Genomic DNA, 17,268 nt, shown 5'->3' with positions numbered 1-17,268 from the left:
TATGATTATATGGAAGCATGGACAAACATGCTATTACAAGAACCTTTTGAGCATTCCTGGTTCATTTGGTTTAAAAAAGACATTTCGTTACAATTCCCATCATGGTTTATTAAATGGTTTAATGAATGAGGACCTGAGCCAAAAATTTACCCAGAATTTGTTGAATCAACATTCCAAGAATTTGTTAAAGAAACTAATTTTCAAGATCATATGAAGATATTAATGTTTCATGCAAGCTTTGGTATTTCATGGATTACTTCGTGGACATATAGAAAAGAATTATCAATTCCTGATTCTAATATTAACTTGGTATTCAGAATTATTAAAATCAAATGGTGGAACAAATTTAATCCAGAATTATTAAAGGGCTCTACACTCTTAGAATGGTTTAGAAGAAATCCTAAATTTCATATTAAATCAAAAAAGAACATTCAAGAAGGACAATTCTTGGCTGAAAAGTCCAAGATTATGGCAGAATTATCATCATCTTCTAATAAAAAAGAATTTTGAATAAATTACAAGCGGCAATATCTGAGTCTGAAAATAATAATAATGAAGACTCTGAAGGAATAGAAGACCTTTAAATTATTGAAAAACAAAATGTGACATTAAAGGTAGCAGAATTATTAAGGAGACATGATGAAATTAAATTATTGAGAAACAAAAATGACATTAAAGGTATCTGAATTATTAAGAAGACAAGATATGACAACACCTTGTTATCATTAAAGACTCCCCGACAAAACATGATGGTCACTTTTGACTAAAGTAATAATAATAATAATAATAATAATAATAATAATAATAATAATAATAATAATAATAATAATAATAATAATTTATCTTTAAGGATATGCTATATTTTAATGATAATAAATTTCTTACATTTTTTTATTGTTTAAATAAATTATCAAAATCTATCGCAACTAAACTTCTTAATACTTAAAGGATATGCTATAACATCCATAGGACATGACATTAACTATTCCTACAAGGAAAATCCAAACTTAGATAAACACATCGTAACTATTCCAATGAGGAATAAGATATTCCAGAACCCAAACAGCTTAATCCCAAATCTATTATTAAACACAAAGACCAAATCTTCAATAACACAACTTAATTCCCAACTTATAAGAATACATTCTAAATAAATTATTACAACAGTCACAAAAAAGTCAGCTCATTCTGCATTCAACAAGAGAAAAGCAGTGGCCAATATGGAATCTGTCTCTTACTCACCATCCCAGAGTTCTTCAACTGTTTTGTACCCAGGTGAAATCTGTCTCTTACTCACCATCCCAGAGTTCTTCAATTGTTTTGTACCCAGGAGATGTCTTGCTAACAAATTCTCTTCCAGGAACTACTCTTTCCTGTGTTAGTAAATGAGAAAGTTGAAATGAAACAATGTCTATCGTCACATTTGGACTGTCCAATCAAAATGGGATGATCCAAATTTTAAGCTCAAATTTTAGATTAAAAAAAATTAAAATCCAAACTTGAAAACTGAACCGTGCAATATCAAATATTAGATAGTCTAGATGTACTGACTATAGTCCAATTGGCTTCTAACTTTAGAATTGATTCCAATCCGAAATATCAATTCTACCTAAAGGCTAATATTTCTAGCTTCTATTGTAACATATGAATAATTTTCAAATTTATTAACATATATACACACCCAAAACCAATTCTAATCCAAATATAAATAGATAAAAATAATTTGTTCATTAATTTATTTAAACATAAATCGCTTTACGTTTTCAATTTAATTTCAACTAAAATCAATTTCATAAAACTAATTCAGTCACAATTAATTTTTGTCATCACAGAACCAAACACACATAAAGACTATAAACAAAACATTTTTCCTATAGTTGGAGTGAGCTACAATTAAATCCTTTCTAACAGTTTGATGTTTAAATTATACTCATCCTTAGATTTTATCTACTTCTGACAATTAGAACATTGGCTAAAATAATTTGTTAGTTCCTATAATATACACCTATTTTAGTCCCTAAAACAAGAACATTTTCTTTTGATCCTCATTGTTTTGATTATAGTCCTTGTATTATTTGAACCATGTTGTATTAGAATAGTTGGTCTATTTGTATTTGGCTCATGTGTCAGTCTGTATCATTTTTCAGTTTTATTTATCAGTCAGCCTCAGCATCACCAGCCAGCCTATGCCAGTTAGCTCCACCAATCTTCCAACCTGCTCATCAGTCTACCAATTAGCCAGCTTGCTCATTAGTCTGCCAGTCAGCCAGCTTGCTCATGAGCTCACGGGTATGTGTCTATCTGCTTGCCAGGCTCCCGCTCAGCTTTTTAGTTACTTGTCAGTCAAGCAAATTGTGAGTTTGCTTGTAATAACTTATAGGAATGTGGTGTTTGAAGAGCTCATCATTCCTTATAGTCCAAGAAATTCAAATTTAAAGTATCGGGACTGCATTCCTATTAATACAAGTGAACCTACTGATATTGAGCTGCATAAAGCTCATTTTGATCATGATTTGGAGGGGGGCATGCCCTAACCTTACAAACTTGTGAACCTGAGCAAGGTAATGATGACATTGCTCAGCAGGACCAAGATAATAATGACAATCAGCACATAAGAAGATCAGAAAGGGAGAGGCATCAACCAGCCTATTATGAGTGCCAAATTACAAGTCACTCAACAATCAAACCAGGTGCACCCTATGCTATTTGTAATTATGTTTCTCATGCTAATTTATTCCTTCTTACAAGGAGTTTTCTCTGTCTGTCTAAAATGAAACAGAACCATAGAATTATGAGGAGGCAAGTAAGCATCAATGCTAGAATGAAGACATGGAAAAAGAATTGAAGGCTCTGGAAACCAACAACACAAGGGAGATTGTGGACCTTCCCCTTGGAGTCAAACCTATAGGGAGCAAGTGGATCTACAAAATCAAAAGAAAGCAAGATGGGACTATAGACTGATACAAAGCAAGGCTTGTGGTAAAAGAATATAACCAAAGAGAAGGATTGGACTACCTTGACACCTTCAGTCCAATCACTAAAATGACAACTATTAGACTTCTATTGGCTTTAGCATCCATTTTTAACTGGCATCTTCACCAACTTGACATCAACAAGGCATTCTTACATAGAGACCTACATGAAGATGTACACATGAAGCTACCATATGGAATTACTGCCAACAAAACAAACCAAGTGTGCAAGCTAATCAAATCATTGTATGGTTTAAAGCAGGCTAGTAGGCAGTGGCGTGAGAAGTTGTTTTCTATATTACTGAGTTATGGTTTTCACCAAGCGTCATTAGATCATTCCCTTATCATCAAACATAAATCAAATACTTTCACAGCTTTGGCTATTTATGTGGATAATGTGATCCTAGTTGGGAACAGTTTGACTGAATTTCAGCATATCAAGGATAGGTTGCAGAAACTCTTTGGCATCAAGGACTTGGGAACCTTGAAGTTTTTCCTAGGGTTAGAAGTGGCACAATCAAAGGGTGGCATCTCTCTTTGTCAAAGAAAGTACTACCTGGATTTATTGACAGAGACAGGTATGCTAGCCAGCAAACCTGCTGCAACACCAATGGATTTTTCTCTAAGATTACAACAACAAGATTGGTCACCTAGTGTAGATGCTACTAAATACATGAGACTTATTGGAAAACTAATATACTTGACAACCACAATACCACATACATCACTTTTGCAGTCCAACAACTCAGTCAGTACATGGCAAGTCCTAGTCAGACACATTATCAAGCAACAATTAGAGTCCTTAGATACTTAAAAAAGGCACCAGGGAAGGGTCTCTATTTTCCCATAAATTATGAGGTAAAGCTCACTGGCTTCACAGATGCAGATTGGGCCACATGCAAAGATTCTAGGAGGTCTATATCAGGATATTGTTTCTTTCTTGGGCATTCCCTCATTTGTTGGAAATTAAAGAAACAAGTTATAGTGACAAAATCATCTTCAGAGGCAGAAAGTAGCGCTTTAGCATTAGGAACTTGTGAGATGCAATGGCTAATCTATCCTTTCAGTGACCTCCATATCAATTTAAGGCAAACAACATTGTTAATATCAATTTAAGGCAAACAACATTGTTATTTTGTGACAACCAGTCTTTCATGAGAGAACCAAACATTTGGAAATAGACTGCCATATTGTGAGGGAAAAGTCTCAAGATAGATCCTTAAATTAATGCCTATCTCCAGCGACAACTAAACTTCTGACCTATTCACCAAGAGCTTGTTCCCAAAGTACAACAATTTTGTTTCTAAGCTTGGTTTACTTGATATTTATCAAGCTCCAGCTCATAAGGGGGTATTAGATTAGTTGGTCTATTTGTATTTGGCTCATGTGCCAGTCTCAATCATTTTTCAGTTTTACTGGTCAGTCAGCTTCACCAACTAGCCTGCTAGCTCCACCAGTCTGCCAGCTTGCTCATGGGCTCACGAGTATGTGTTTATCTGCTTGCCAGTCTCCCAGTCAGCTTGTTAGTTACTTGTCAGTCAAGCTAACTGTGAGCTTGCTTGTAATAGCTTATAAGATAGTTGTCCTAGGTTGTTATTAGTTAGTTATTTTTGTTATGGTAGTTACACATCATCTCATCTCTTTTCTCCTATTGTATATAAAGAGATTGAGATGTTACATTGTAAAGCAATTCATTTCATTTTTCAATATATGAGGAATTATTCAGTAAAATAGTTTCATCTTGTTTCATAATACATTGAATTAGTTCTTGTAATATCTGAATTATATTGATTTAGTCCCCAAATTATGACATGTGGGACTAACTCAGCATGAATCTAATCAATTTTCTCGAGGGACTAGAACCAAACAAAGTGAACCAAATCAACCAAAAAATATTGTAGACTAAAACAAAAATGTTGCATACAGCATGAACTGAAAAGGTTATATCAGTCTACAATATTTTTCCTGCAGATAAACTGATTTTAAAATATCATACTTGTCTAGCAATGAAAATGTTATAGAAAAAAATATTAAAAAGACTTTGTAATTCAGCCATATAAATTGACCATAAGATTCATTTAAGTGACTTGCCTGCTCAATTTCATTGAAGTTAGGTAACAAATCTTCTGGTATAGACCAGTCAAACAGATCAATGTTTTCTTTGATCCTTGTCGTATTTGTGCTCTTTGGAAGTACACTGTGACCCATTTGTAGTCCCCATCGAAGGGCTATCTGTGCCGAAGTCTTCCCTAACTTCTCAGCAATCGTGTGCAGAACTCGATTTTGAAGAATATTACTCTCATGTCCTTTACCTAATGGAGAATAACCCTGAATAAGAACATTGGTAGGTATAAGTAGATCGGAATCTTTAAATTTTTACTTAAGTTATACTCAACTTGCAATTAAGAATCATGAGAGTTTTTCTTAAGTTATATTCAACTTGCAACAAAACGTCTTGAATATAAACAAAAAAAAAATCATATTAAGTGGTTTAAAATATAAGCAAATCTTAATATTAACTAATCTCACTTTATCTAATGATATCATTCATAATATAATCATATACAACATTAAATTTGCATACTCACAGATAAGTGCACTCCCTTGGATTTACAGAAAGCATGTAAGTTTGGCTGCTGCAATGAAGGATGCAATTCAACTTGGTTAACAGATGGAGGAACATTTGCCACATCCAACAGATCCTGAAGCTTCTTTACAGAGAAATTGCTGACTCCTATAGATCTAGCCTTGCCAGAATTGTAGAGTGTTTCCATTGCTTTCCATGTGCTCGGTATGTCGGGTTTTGTAAGATGTCCATTTTTCATGCTGACTGGCCAGTGAATCTACAGAAGATTATAGACATAATGCAAAGGAATATTCTTGATATAAGAACTTGATTTCAGTAACATTATAATGTTATGAACATAAAAGGATTTGATGTAGGAAGAAATTAATTTTGTTGTCATTTACATACAAGGTAGAGATCAAGATAGTCCAGCTGCAAATCACGTAAAGTTCTATCGAATGCCTTTGGAACATCTTTTGGCAAGTGATCGGTACACCTAAAACATGAGCAGATTTCATTACATTTTAAAGAATGTAATCATGTGCAATAAAAAGATTTTATATGTAATCATGTTTAAGAGCAAATTTGCAAGAAATAACAATTTATGAAGCGCTCACACATATTGAACACTAGACACAATACTGGTAGGTCGACACTAGTAAATTTTTAAAAAGGAAAGTAATTACACATGTGGCAGTGTCATGGCGGTGACTCATGTCAAACACCAAACACACCTTCAATTTGAAATATCGGTCATACATATTTGAACAAAACCCCAGTTGTCTGTACCCTTTGATGTTGAGAAAGTTCTTTTGTCGTTTATAAAAATTGTTCAAGAACCACAACAATAATCTATGATGAAAAATAGTACTATATTCAAAAAAAGAGATTCAGTGGTCAAAATTTCTCTTTTTCTGTGTAAGGATAAATTCGACATTGAGTAATCTTGCAAAGTTGAGTTACGTAATCAAATTTGTTAACTTCAAATTAATAATCCCTCTAAATATTTTGAAAGATAATTCATGACATTATTGTAAGAAGCTTACCTATTAATTTGTGTTTTCAATAACATGAATTAAGAACTCTCATGGAAGCTATCATAATGAGTGTTTGCATAAATACCCTTGCAACCAAAATAGTTAAGAAAATCTTGAGAAAGTACACATAGAAAAAACAAACCATAGCTTGGAGGTGATCCACATATCTTCACGCTTAACTACTCCATCATCAAACAACTTCTTCAAGGCATCACCAATCTACATCAAATTTACCAAAGGTTAACCAATAATCTAGACACATGAGTTCCAATTCCGCCTGGGGTTGTAACAGAACAACTCTCTTGAATGAACTTTTGTTGATGAATTAAAGCCCAATTTGAATTAGATTTTGACTTATAGGTGCTTCTCAATAGTATTTAATCCTTAACTAACAAAAAAGCCCTTATAAGTTATTAGTGATTATGGAGAAGTGAGATGAGAGAGCTTTTGAAAATATTCAGATGTAGAAGCTCATTTCAACTTATGCAAGACGCTATTAGTTAGAAAACTCATAATTATTGCAGGACTATTTCAATTATAATTTCTTATAAGCTCTTGTTGAAAAATTTATTTAAACTAAGTTAATATTTTTGTTTGTTGAACATAAATAAAATCTTCATTTTTGGCTTGTCTGTTACAAGATATCTACAACCAATGTTTTGAAAACCAAACCAGCATCGAACCGGCAAAACCTCCCGGTCATAGTTCAACCACTTTAAACTGCTCGGACTAAGACAAAACCGTGATCGAACCGATCAAATAACCAAATCATAGATAGTGCCGATTAAAAGCTCAACTGGTTAAACTGTCTGATTTGGTTTTGTTTTTAAAACATTGCCTACAACGGTTTTCTCATTCACTAACTTAAATTCACTCCAATACATTGAATTACTTGTATTTGAATTTGAAAACAATACAATTAATTAACATAAAAGTACTACTATGACACATAACTATGATGATTATAAAAACAGGTCACAGGGATTACAATGAAATATAACGAAAAAAAATAACTGAAAAGTTGATGTATATGATCTTAAATTCCCTTACATCACTTTTCATATACTTTTAGCTTATAATTCATCTTATAGAGAGTATTTATTTGAAACAAACACTCACCTCCTTTTCATTGCCATAAATTTGAGCACAATCAATATGGCGATATCCAACCTGCATTATTAACAAAGTTATTCAAAAACATTAATTATTAGTTATCCCCTAACAAAATAATAAATTCATAAAGTAAAAAAGATCATAATAATACAAAAAAAACATTATGGTATGAAAGAAATGAAAAATAAGAAAAATAAAAAGTAAGTGGTTAAATTAAAAACGAACTTAAAGGGGAAAAAAAAACAAACATTGACAGCATTAGAAATAGCATCAAAAACAACACGAGGTGCAGCGAGCCAAGTGCCTAAACCAACAGAAGGTATCTTAGCTCCTGTGTTCAATTCAAAGAATCTCAAATCATCGTTCGCCATTTTCTATTCAAGCAAAGACAACAAAACTGAAATTCAATTGAATGAAATACGCAAGTTGACGGATTCTTTTTTTTTTTTTTTTCGAGAAACAAAGATAATGGATAACAAACGGTCACGTGTTACGAATTATACTTGTTTCGGTGAGAATTAATAACAAACATTTCATATGCATTTTTTGTAATTTTTCTTCACAACTTTAACACGGCAAAATATAATAACAACCGCTTCCTTTACTTTTTTTGTCGCGACCTTTTTTCAATTACAGACCATTTTTTAAACCCCTAAGAGCTGATAAAATAAATAAATAAATGTGGTATTCAATAATTTAGAAAAATTAAGTAAAAGATTGTTAAGAAAATTATGATTTGCTTCGTGTATGTCTATAATTATAAAAATCACTCTTTTCTTTTTTTTACAAAAAATCAAATATAAAAAATAATTTTAATAAGAAATTATTCAATATAGCTTCTCATTTTTAAGTAATTTTTTAATTATATTTAAATTTTTGTGTTTGGTTTATATTCCTACAAATATAATTTTATTTTAAAATAGTTCTTTTATCCAACTTCCGTCACAAAACTATCACACGTTAAATCTACATATAACTGTTTTAATCTAAAAATAAATCACAATATAACTAAATTATAATATTTTATAACTTAAAATTAACTCCTAATATTACACTCTTTTTAGATTTTAGGTTAAACCTCCAAATTTTAGATACTTTTTAAGAAAGAAAAATGAAACAGTTGGAATTAATTTTAGGTTAAAAAGATTATCCTTTAATTATATTGGAGATCTAATGATTATTTTAAAATGAAACTATATTTGTAAAGATGTGAATAAAACAAAAAAAAAATTACGAAGATTAAAATCAAAAAAATTATAATTGCAAGAATCAAAAAGATATTTAAATAAATAGATAAAAAATATTTATTTCGTGTGTCAACTTCAAAATTTAAGATATTATTTTCTTTTAACAATTTAATAAAAATAACACATAACAGTTATAAAAGAAAACATCAAGTTTCTTTTAGTATCTATATAAATAATATAAACATGGATATGAAGATTTTACCAGTAAATATAGATGAGAAAATATAATTAAACAATTGTCCATACAAAAATTCTGTTTTCTATTTCTCTATAGATTATTATGTTTTAACTTAAACGTATTTATGATTTGAATTAAAAAAAATCTTATTCTAATAATTTATTTTTACAAGAAAATATATCTACTTTGATCATTTCTACTGATGCATGTCAAAGGTTACATATACTACACCATATTCAACAAATAACCAGATACTTTTATCACAATTTTAATTTTAATAATTTAATCCTTTATTATTTTTTTGACAATATTGATATTATACTCAAAATTATGTGAAATATTGCAATGAAATTAGGAATATTTTTTGAATTGATTAAAATACATTTTTCGTAAAGAGTTTGATTCTTATTGATCTTTGTACATTTAATTTAATTGAAATACAACAACAAATATAAATGACATTTTATTGCAAAGGTACATGTTACTCGATTGAATATGTATTTTATTTAGCAATTATAGAATTTTTTGAAGAAAAAAAGATGCTTGAGGCATTGTTAGAACCTCTAGACTCGGTTCTTAAATCCTATGTCAACCGACAAAAATACCGATATCATTATGTTGGATATCATGTCCTAGATTCGAACTCACGCACACAGAACATCGCAGTTGTGTATGAGTTTCTGATGGTATTTGTCTTCTCAGACCAAAAGAAAATATCTAGAATCAAAACCCCCTTAGAAAAAGATCTATAGAATCAAAACCCCCTTATAATCAAGTCTTGTATTCAATGGATAGCCAAACCAATTTGTTGTGCCCACATGACACGTTTGAACATGTGATCTATTTTCTCTGTGTCTTGGTTGCATCTAGGGCGGAGAGGAATACAATTAATATCTCTTTTTTCAAAGTTGTTTGTAATTAGAAGAAAATTATTATAAATTATTCGAAGGTGGTAAAGTTGTTTTGGGTGGGCTTTAATTCTTCACAAAAAGTCACATCTAGAGATATATCCCACTTTAAGACATTGACTAAGAAGAGATGAGGGGTTACTAATTATCTTTCATCCTTGTTTTGCAACAAGTGCATCATTAAATCAAGAGTTGTTTCTAAAGCCAAGTTCACCTTTCTCTTTATTCGTGCATACCACATTCCAATTTTTTCAATGTACTTTCCTTTTGTCATCACAGTTTCCCCACCAAAAGTGGCTAATTAAACATTTTATCTTCCCACAAACCTCTTTAGGAAATTTAAAACAATCCATCAAGTAAGTAGGAATAGCTTGTGCTAGTGCCTTGATAAGAACACATCTACGTCCACTTGAAAGACATATTTCTTTCCGACCATTGCATTTTTTGGACTTTATCAATCGTAGGTTCAAAAAGCTCTTTTTTTGAAATATCTAAAAGAAGTAGGGAGACCCAAATACTTTTTGATTTTAGGAGCCACCTGGATACTCATCATCTCTTGAATAGTGATTTTAATAGGGTTGTTGGTATTGTTGCTGAAGGATAATTCGAATTTGTCATAATTAATTTTCTGATTAGATTTTGCATGATAAACATTAAGGATTGTCATAACTTCAGTGACTTCTTTTTCATTCACCCGAAAAAACAAAATACTATCATCAATGTAAAACAAATGGGATATGCAACGGGTGGTTTTAGAAATTTTAAAGTCATGGAGAGCTCCTTTTTTTGGGCTCTAATGAGTAAACCATAGAAAACATCCTCACAAAGGATAAAAAGGTAATGAGATATGGGTCGCCTTGTTTAAACTCCCTATGTGGACTAAAATAGGGAAGAGGTGGCAATTTAATAACATAGAAAAGGAAACCATAGTAACGCATTTTCATAACATTAGCAATCCATTTAGTAGAAAAACCCATAGAGTGAAGCACATTTGATAAGAAATTATTTTCGATGATGTCGTAAGACTTAGACATGTCAAGTTTTAAGCCAATTCTACCTGACTTACCTTTTAGAATTTTCATTTTATGGAAGCTTTCATAAGCAAGAATAAAATTATTAGTTATAACTCTATTAGAGACAAAAACACTTTGGAAAGGGCTCAAAGTGTGGGGTGTGTACCTTTAAGAAATTATCTTGTATAAAGCATTGCAAAACGCAATGGGTCTATACTGACCTTGTTCTTTAGGCCTTTTTACCTTAGGAATTAGACAAATAAGAGTTTGGTTGATAAAGCTAATGTCACCGTTATCATTGAGAATGTGAAGAGCCATAACAATAAATGATAATGAATGTTATAAACACCAGAGATAAACCTCCATGCATTATAATATGTAGACAATGACCTACACATGATTTTGAAGAAAAAAACATCATTACTTAATACAATAAACAATAAACGATATGATAAAATGAAAGAACACAAATAAGTATGCGTTATAGATTATGCGTTGTTGCTTATGGCTCATAGGTAGCATCAAGTGGACGGTTTTTTCCAACTGATTGTTATGGGGGCAACTAGGGGTGGGGAGGGAAATAGCTCTTTGTAATATCGTTAAAAGGTATTTTGTAATCATAACCTTATTATTAATATTTAAGGAACTACAACTATTTTGTAGTTGGAGACGTATACATCATTTGCTGAACTTCGTTACCAAATATCTTGCATTTCTATTTGTTATTTCTCTCTTAATTATTTTAAGATCGTGGTGTTGTTTTAACAATTGGTATATAAGATGACGAGTAACTCTGGTGCGAAATTTGTGGTTGCATGGTTCGAAAGGATGGGTAACTTCGCATTATGGCAAAAAAGGATTAAGTATCTATTGACACAACAAGGTCTTCAAAAGGCGTTGCATGAGGAGAATCTGGAAGACACGACATAAGTTGATTGGACGAAGATGAAGGATAAGTGCGCATGGATCATTTTTATATGAGATGAGGTGACATATCATATCTTAGACCTAACATCTCCAAAGGAAGTCCAGGAGAAATTGTAAAGTCAATGTATGTACAAAACGCTCACGAACAAACTATTTATGAAGCAACAATTGTATAGCTTGAAGATGCAGGAAGGATATAATTAACAACATGTCAATACCTACAATGGAATAATCATTGATTTGGTGAGGCTTGTGGTGACAGTCAATGAAGAAGAAAAGGATATTATTTGGTTGTGTTAGCTACCTGGTTCGTTCGATCACTTAGTGACAACTCTTACATACGAGAAAACTCTATTAAGTTCGATGATATTACTATTGCACTTCAATCTCACTCTCAAAGGAGACATAATGAAGAGGAATGATCTTCAAGTGAATGTTTGTAACTAAAAGAACGTCAAGATCGTAGGAGGAACGAAAGTAAAGCAGGTTCTATGAAGAAGAGGTCTAAGTTCAAGAACATAAAAACAATAGAGTGTTTCAATTGCAAACAGATCGGATTAGAGAAGAGCTTGTCCAAACAAACAGAAGGTTCATCCAATTATGCGAACATGGTTCAAACTGATGACTCTGCAGTGAAGGAAATATTCTTTGGGTTTCATCTAGAAAGTGCATGGAAGCATAGATTCTTGATCTCTAGTTGCTCTTATCACATGACATCACATAAGGAGTGATTTACCACATTCAGATCAAGATATTTTGATTTTGACTATTTGGGTGATAATAAAGCATGTGTTGTCACTGGAATTAGACAAATTAAAATTGTCATGGATAAGGGTGGCATGCGAACATTGAATTATTTCAGATATATTATAAAATTAAGAAAGAATTTGATCTCCCTAGGTACTCTACATGTAAATGGTTTCTCATATAAGTTTAATGGAAATAGGGAAATTATGACGATTAGAAAGAATACGTTAACAATTATGAGAGCAAAAAGGATAGTAGGTAAATATACAAACTATTGGTTTATATTGTTGTAGGTGATGTTGCTCTAGTTGAGTCTGATGATGATGCAATGAAACTGGGGCACATGCGTATGGGTCATCTCACTAAGCATGTGATGAAATAATTTCATAAGAGGCATTTGCTTAAGGGTGTATGTAGTTGTAAGTTGGATTTGTGCAAGTAATGTATACTTGGGAAATAATGTTGTGTTCGTTTTAAATTCGACAAATACAAAATAGAGGGAATCCTAAACTATGTGCATTCTAATGTGCGAGGGCCTAACAAATAGCCCTCTATTGGTGATTCCAAGTATATTGTGACTTTTACATATGATTTTTCACGCAAATTTTGGGTGTATTTCCAACATAAATCTAGAGTTTTTACCAAAATCAAAGTGTGGAAAGCAGAGGTAGAAAATCAGATGGCAGAAAAATCAAGTATTTGTAGACAGATAATGGGACAGAGTACACTAACTCAAATTTTCAAAATTTGTGTGCATAACATGGTATCTAGATGCATTTTTCAGTACAGAAGACACCGTAGCTGAATGGTGTGGCAAGAAGAATGATCAGATCTCTAACTGAAAAGGCAAGATCTCTCCAATTAAATGTTGGACTTTCTAAGGGTTTTTGGGCAGATGATATTAACATGGTGTATTATCTTATTAATTGGTCACCACACGCTTCATTGGAAGAAAAAGTTGCATATGAGGTATGAACATGTAACCCCATTAATCGTGACAATTTAAGGATTTTTTGGTGTATATCATATGTGCATATACCTAGTGAAGATAGATCTAAACTTGATCCAAAGTCAAAGAAGTGTATCTTTGTTAGTTACACAAAAGGTGTGAAGGGGTTAAAGTTATGGGGTCCATTTTTAAAAAATAGTGATCTTTAGAGATATTGTGATTGATGAGAAATTCATGTTGAAGAAGTCATTTAAAATAAATATGTCAAGATTAGAGAGAGAAACTTTTACTAGTAAGATGATTCAGGTCGATGTTAAGCCACTACAAGTAAGCAATACTCAGGTAGTACCTAAACCACAAGCCTAACTAGACTCTAATAGCACTTAAAATTCAGGTGAAATACAAGATGACTCGCTAGTACATGACCGAGAGAGCTATCAAATCAAGCCACCAAAAAGGTACGAGTTTAAAGACTTGAAATTTTATGCACTTCTTACTAGTTCTGAAGATCCATCCATCATTTGAGAGTCTATAGCTAGGTAGGAAAAAGGTAAGTTGATGAGTGCTAAGTAGATGAGATGGAATCCTTAAAGAAAAATTATACTCGGGAGCTTGTTTAGCTTCCTAAGGGGAAAAGGACTATTGGTTGGAAGTGATGTACAAGAAATACCAACAATAATAGAAAAAGATGAAGAAAAGTTTAGACTCGTCTTATAGCAAAGGGGTATTCATAACATAAGGGAATTGACTATGATGATATTTTCTCTCTAGTCGTCAAACATACTTCTATCAAGGCAATGCTAGCCTTGATAGCCGATAGGGACATGCATTAAGAGCAAATGAATATGAAGACAACATTTCTTCACGGTAATCTAGATGAGAAAATTTACATAGATTAATTATAGGGTTTAAGTGATACTTGACAGAGCAGACTAGTTTGTAAATTGAAGAGGTCTTTATATGGTATAAAGCATTTCCAAGGCAGTGGTACAAGCGCTTTGATTCATCAAAACATGCTTCAGATTGACTACATCGGGTGTGATTTTGATTGTCGTGTTTATATTAGGATTCTTGATGATGGCTATTTTATTTTCTTGTTATTGTATATCGATGATAAGTTGATTGCTGCTAATCTTTTACATGATGCAAATGAATGGAAAATCATGTTGGGAAAGGAGTTTGACATGAAAGACTTTGGAGCTGCTAAGAATATTTCTTGATATGTTAATTCACAAGGATAAGACTGCTAGATATTGATATGAGCAATTTGAAGGTTGTGAGTACTTCATTAGCGAATCACTTTAAGTTGTCATTGGACCAATATCCAAAGACAGATGCAAAAGTTGAGTATATGTCAAACGTTATGTAAGCCAGTGTCATTGGTTGTTTAATGTATGTTATGGTTTACACTAGACCAGATTTGGCACAAGCTATAAGTCAAGTTTACAAGTTTATATCCAGATCAAGAAGCATCATGTGGAAAGATTCAAATGGATTTTCAAGTACTTGAAGAGTACAACAGGTCACATAATCAGCTTTAGCATGTGATATGGATTATATACAGTCTACAACATGATATATGTTTATCCTTGCAGAAGGACCTATTTGTTGGAAGTCATTAGTTAAATTCATAGTGACTATGTCTATAACTGAAGTAGAGTACATGGCAGTAGCTGAAGCTGTCAAAGAGGCTTTATGGCTTACACGATTAGTAAAGGAATTGGGCGTTGAGCAAGGTGAAGTTCAGTTGCATTGTGATAGTTAAAGTGTCATTTATCTGACAAAGAATCAAGTGTATCACATCAGGATCATGCATATTGATGTGAAGTTTCACAAGATCAAAGAGTTACTTTCATCTGGACATATATTACTTGAAAATGTTCAAACTTCAGAGAATGCAATTGATATTTTGACCAAGTCATTCACTAGTAACAAGTTCAAGCACTTCTTGGACTTGTTACATGTTTCTCAATGTTAAGCAGTAGTTCCCAATTTTCAAGATATGAGCGTCATGTAGTAAATCTTCACAGGAATTTGATAATCGCTAAGGTAGAGATTGCTAAGTATGGCTCATAGGTAGTATCAACCGGACAGTATGGTCCAACTGATTCTCGTGGGGGCATCTATGTATTTTTAAGAACAAAAATGACTATTTATTTTTTTAGTTCTATACAGATTAACAAAAGTTGAAAGAGATATATATGGTGCTTCCACTAGTTAGTTTCTGTATTTGTCCTTGACACCATATTATCAATGAATCAAAACCTTTAAAAAATTATGTCCAACTAAAATATTTGAATTTCAAAATAGATTGGTCACTTTAATGGAGGGCTTTTGGTAATATTGAGAGGTGTGAGAAGAAGCTAGCAGAAACAAATTACTCAAGTCCAATTCAAATTCAAATCCCAATCTTTTTCAAATTCAAGAGAAATGTACTGTGCACCCCCCCGTTTTTACCTCCCACCCCCTCAATTTATGATATTGACTATCTTACCCTTTTTGACTTTCCAAAATTTTCAGAATATTCAAAAGTTTGAAACTTTCGAAATTATTCAAAGTGAGTTTTTTCCTATATTTCGAAACTTTAGTTAAATTCAAAACATTCGAAACCTAAATTAATAGAATTAAATACAAATTTCGAAACTTTCGATAAATCTGAAAGTTTCGAAATGAACTTTTCCAGAAACCTTTGAAAGTTTGAAAGAATGTGAAACTTTCGAAGCTATAACTTTCAGAACTTTTGATGAACTTGAAAGTTTTGAAACATAAATTTCAGAAAAGTTCGAAAGTTTCAAACAATCGAATTATGTCAGTTTCGAAAGTTTCAAAAACTTCGAAACTTTCAAATTTTTCAATTTTTTTAATTATTAATTAAATGTATTACTAAATTTATTGCTAATTTTTCAAATTAGGAATAACAATTTATTACTAATTTTGAAATTTATTACTAATTTTTCAAATTAGGAATAGAAATTTATTACTAATTTTGAAATTTATTACTAATTTTTCAAAATTCAAAACTTTCATTGAATTTCAAACTTCCGAAAGTTGAATTTTCGAAAGTTTCATATTGTTCGAAACTTTCGAAACTTTCTGCATTTCGAAAGTTTCATATTCAATGAAAGTTTCGAAAGTTTCATTATTTATGGGAAAAATGAACTTCGAAAGTTTCATCATCATAGAAACTTCCGAATTTCTGGTAAAATCCTGTTTCGAATATTTGGAAGTTTCGAATTTTTACTTACTTTTGTATTTCGAATGTTTCAATGTTTAAAGATCATATTTGTTTTTGAGTTAAAAATGTTGTATATTATTGGTAGGTTTTTTATTTGACCGAATCTTATTGTTAGATTATTTGATGTTACATAAAAAAAACATATCTTATTAAGATAAAAAAAGAATAAAATATTTTTGTTTTTAATTTAACAAAATATCAAATATTTATTTTAAGGAAAAAAGGATTATATACTTTTTTAGGTAATGTATCTTTTTGTATCTTGTTGCGAGGTTATATAAACAAATATTTTATTTTATTTTTACCTTCAAATAAGTTGTAAGTCACATGCAACTATATTGAAATGAATTTTTTCCCTCCTTAACAGGTCGCATAT

At 31.6% G+C, this 17,268-nt stretch overlaps 1 protein-coding gene across 1 annotated transcript; it reads right to left on the bottom strand.

Moving 5' to 3' along the window:
• Positions 1-1,054: 1,054 nt before the first annotated feature.
• LOC101504247 (aldo-keto reductase family 4 member C10-like) lies at positions 1,055-8,265 on the bottom strand. The gene is made up of 7 exons (XM_004514969.4): positions 7,937-8,265; positions 7,695-7,745; positions 6,718-6,794; positions 5,947-6,034; positions 5,561-5,815; positions 5,064-5,300; positions 1,055-1,373 (listed from the first exon to the last, which is right to left on the bottom strand). The coding sequence occupies exons 1-7, from the start codon at positions 8,057-8,059 to the stop codon at positions 1,290-1,292; spliced, it is 915 nt and encodes a 304-aa protein (XP_004515026.1). The 5' UTR covers positions 8,060-8,265; the 3' UTR covers positions 1,055-1,289.
• Between the last annotated feature and the right edge of the window lie 9,003 nt (positions 8,266-17,268).

Source organism: Cicer arietinum, chromosome 6 (assembly GCF_000331145.2).
Source record: "Cicer arietinum cultivar CDC Frontier isolate Library 1 chromosome 6, Cicar.CDCFrontier_v2.0, whole genome shotgun sequence".
Taxonomy (NCBI): Eukaryota; Viridiplantae; Streptophyta; class Magnoliopsida; order Fabales; family Fabaceae; genus Cicer; species Cicer arietinum.
Note: the sequence above shows the minus strand (reverse complement) of the source record. Positions and strands in the feature narration are given on the sequence as shown.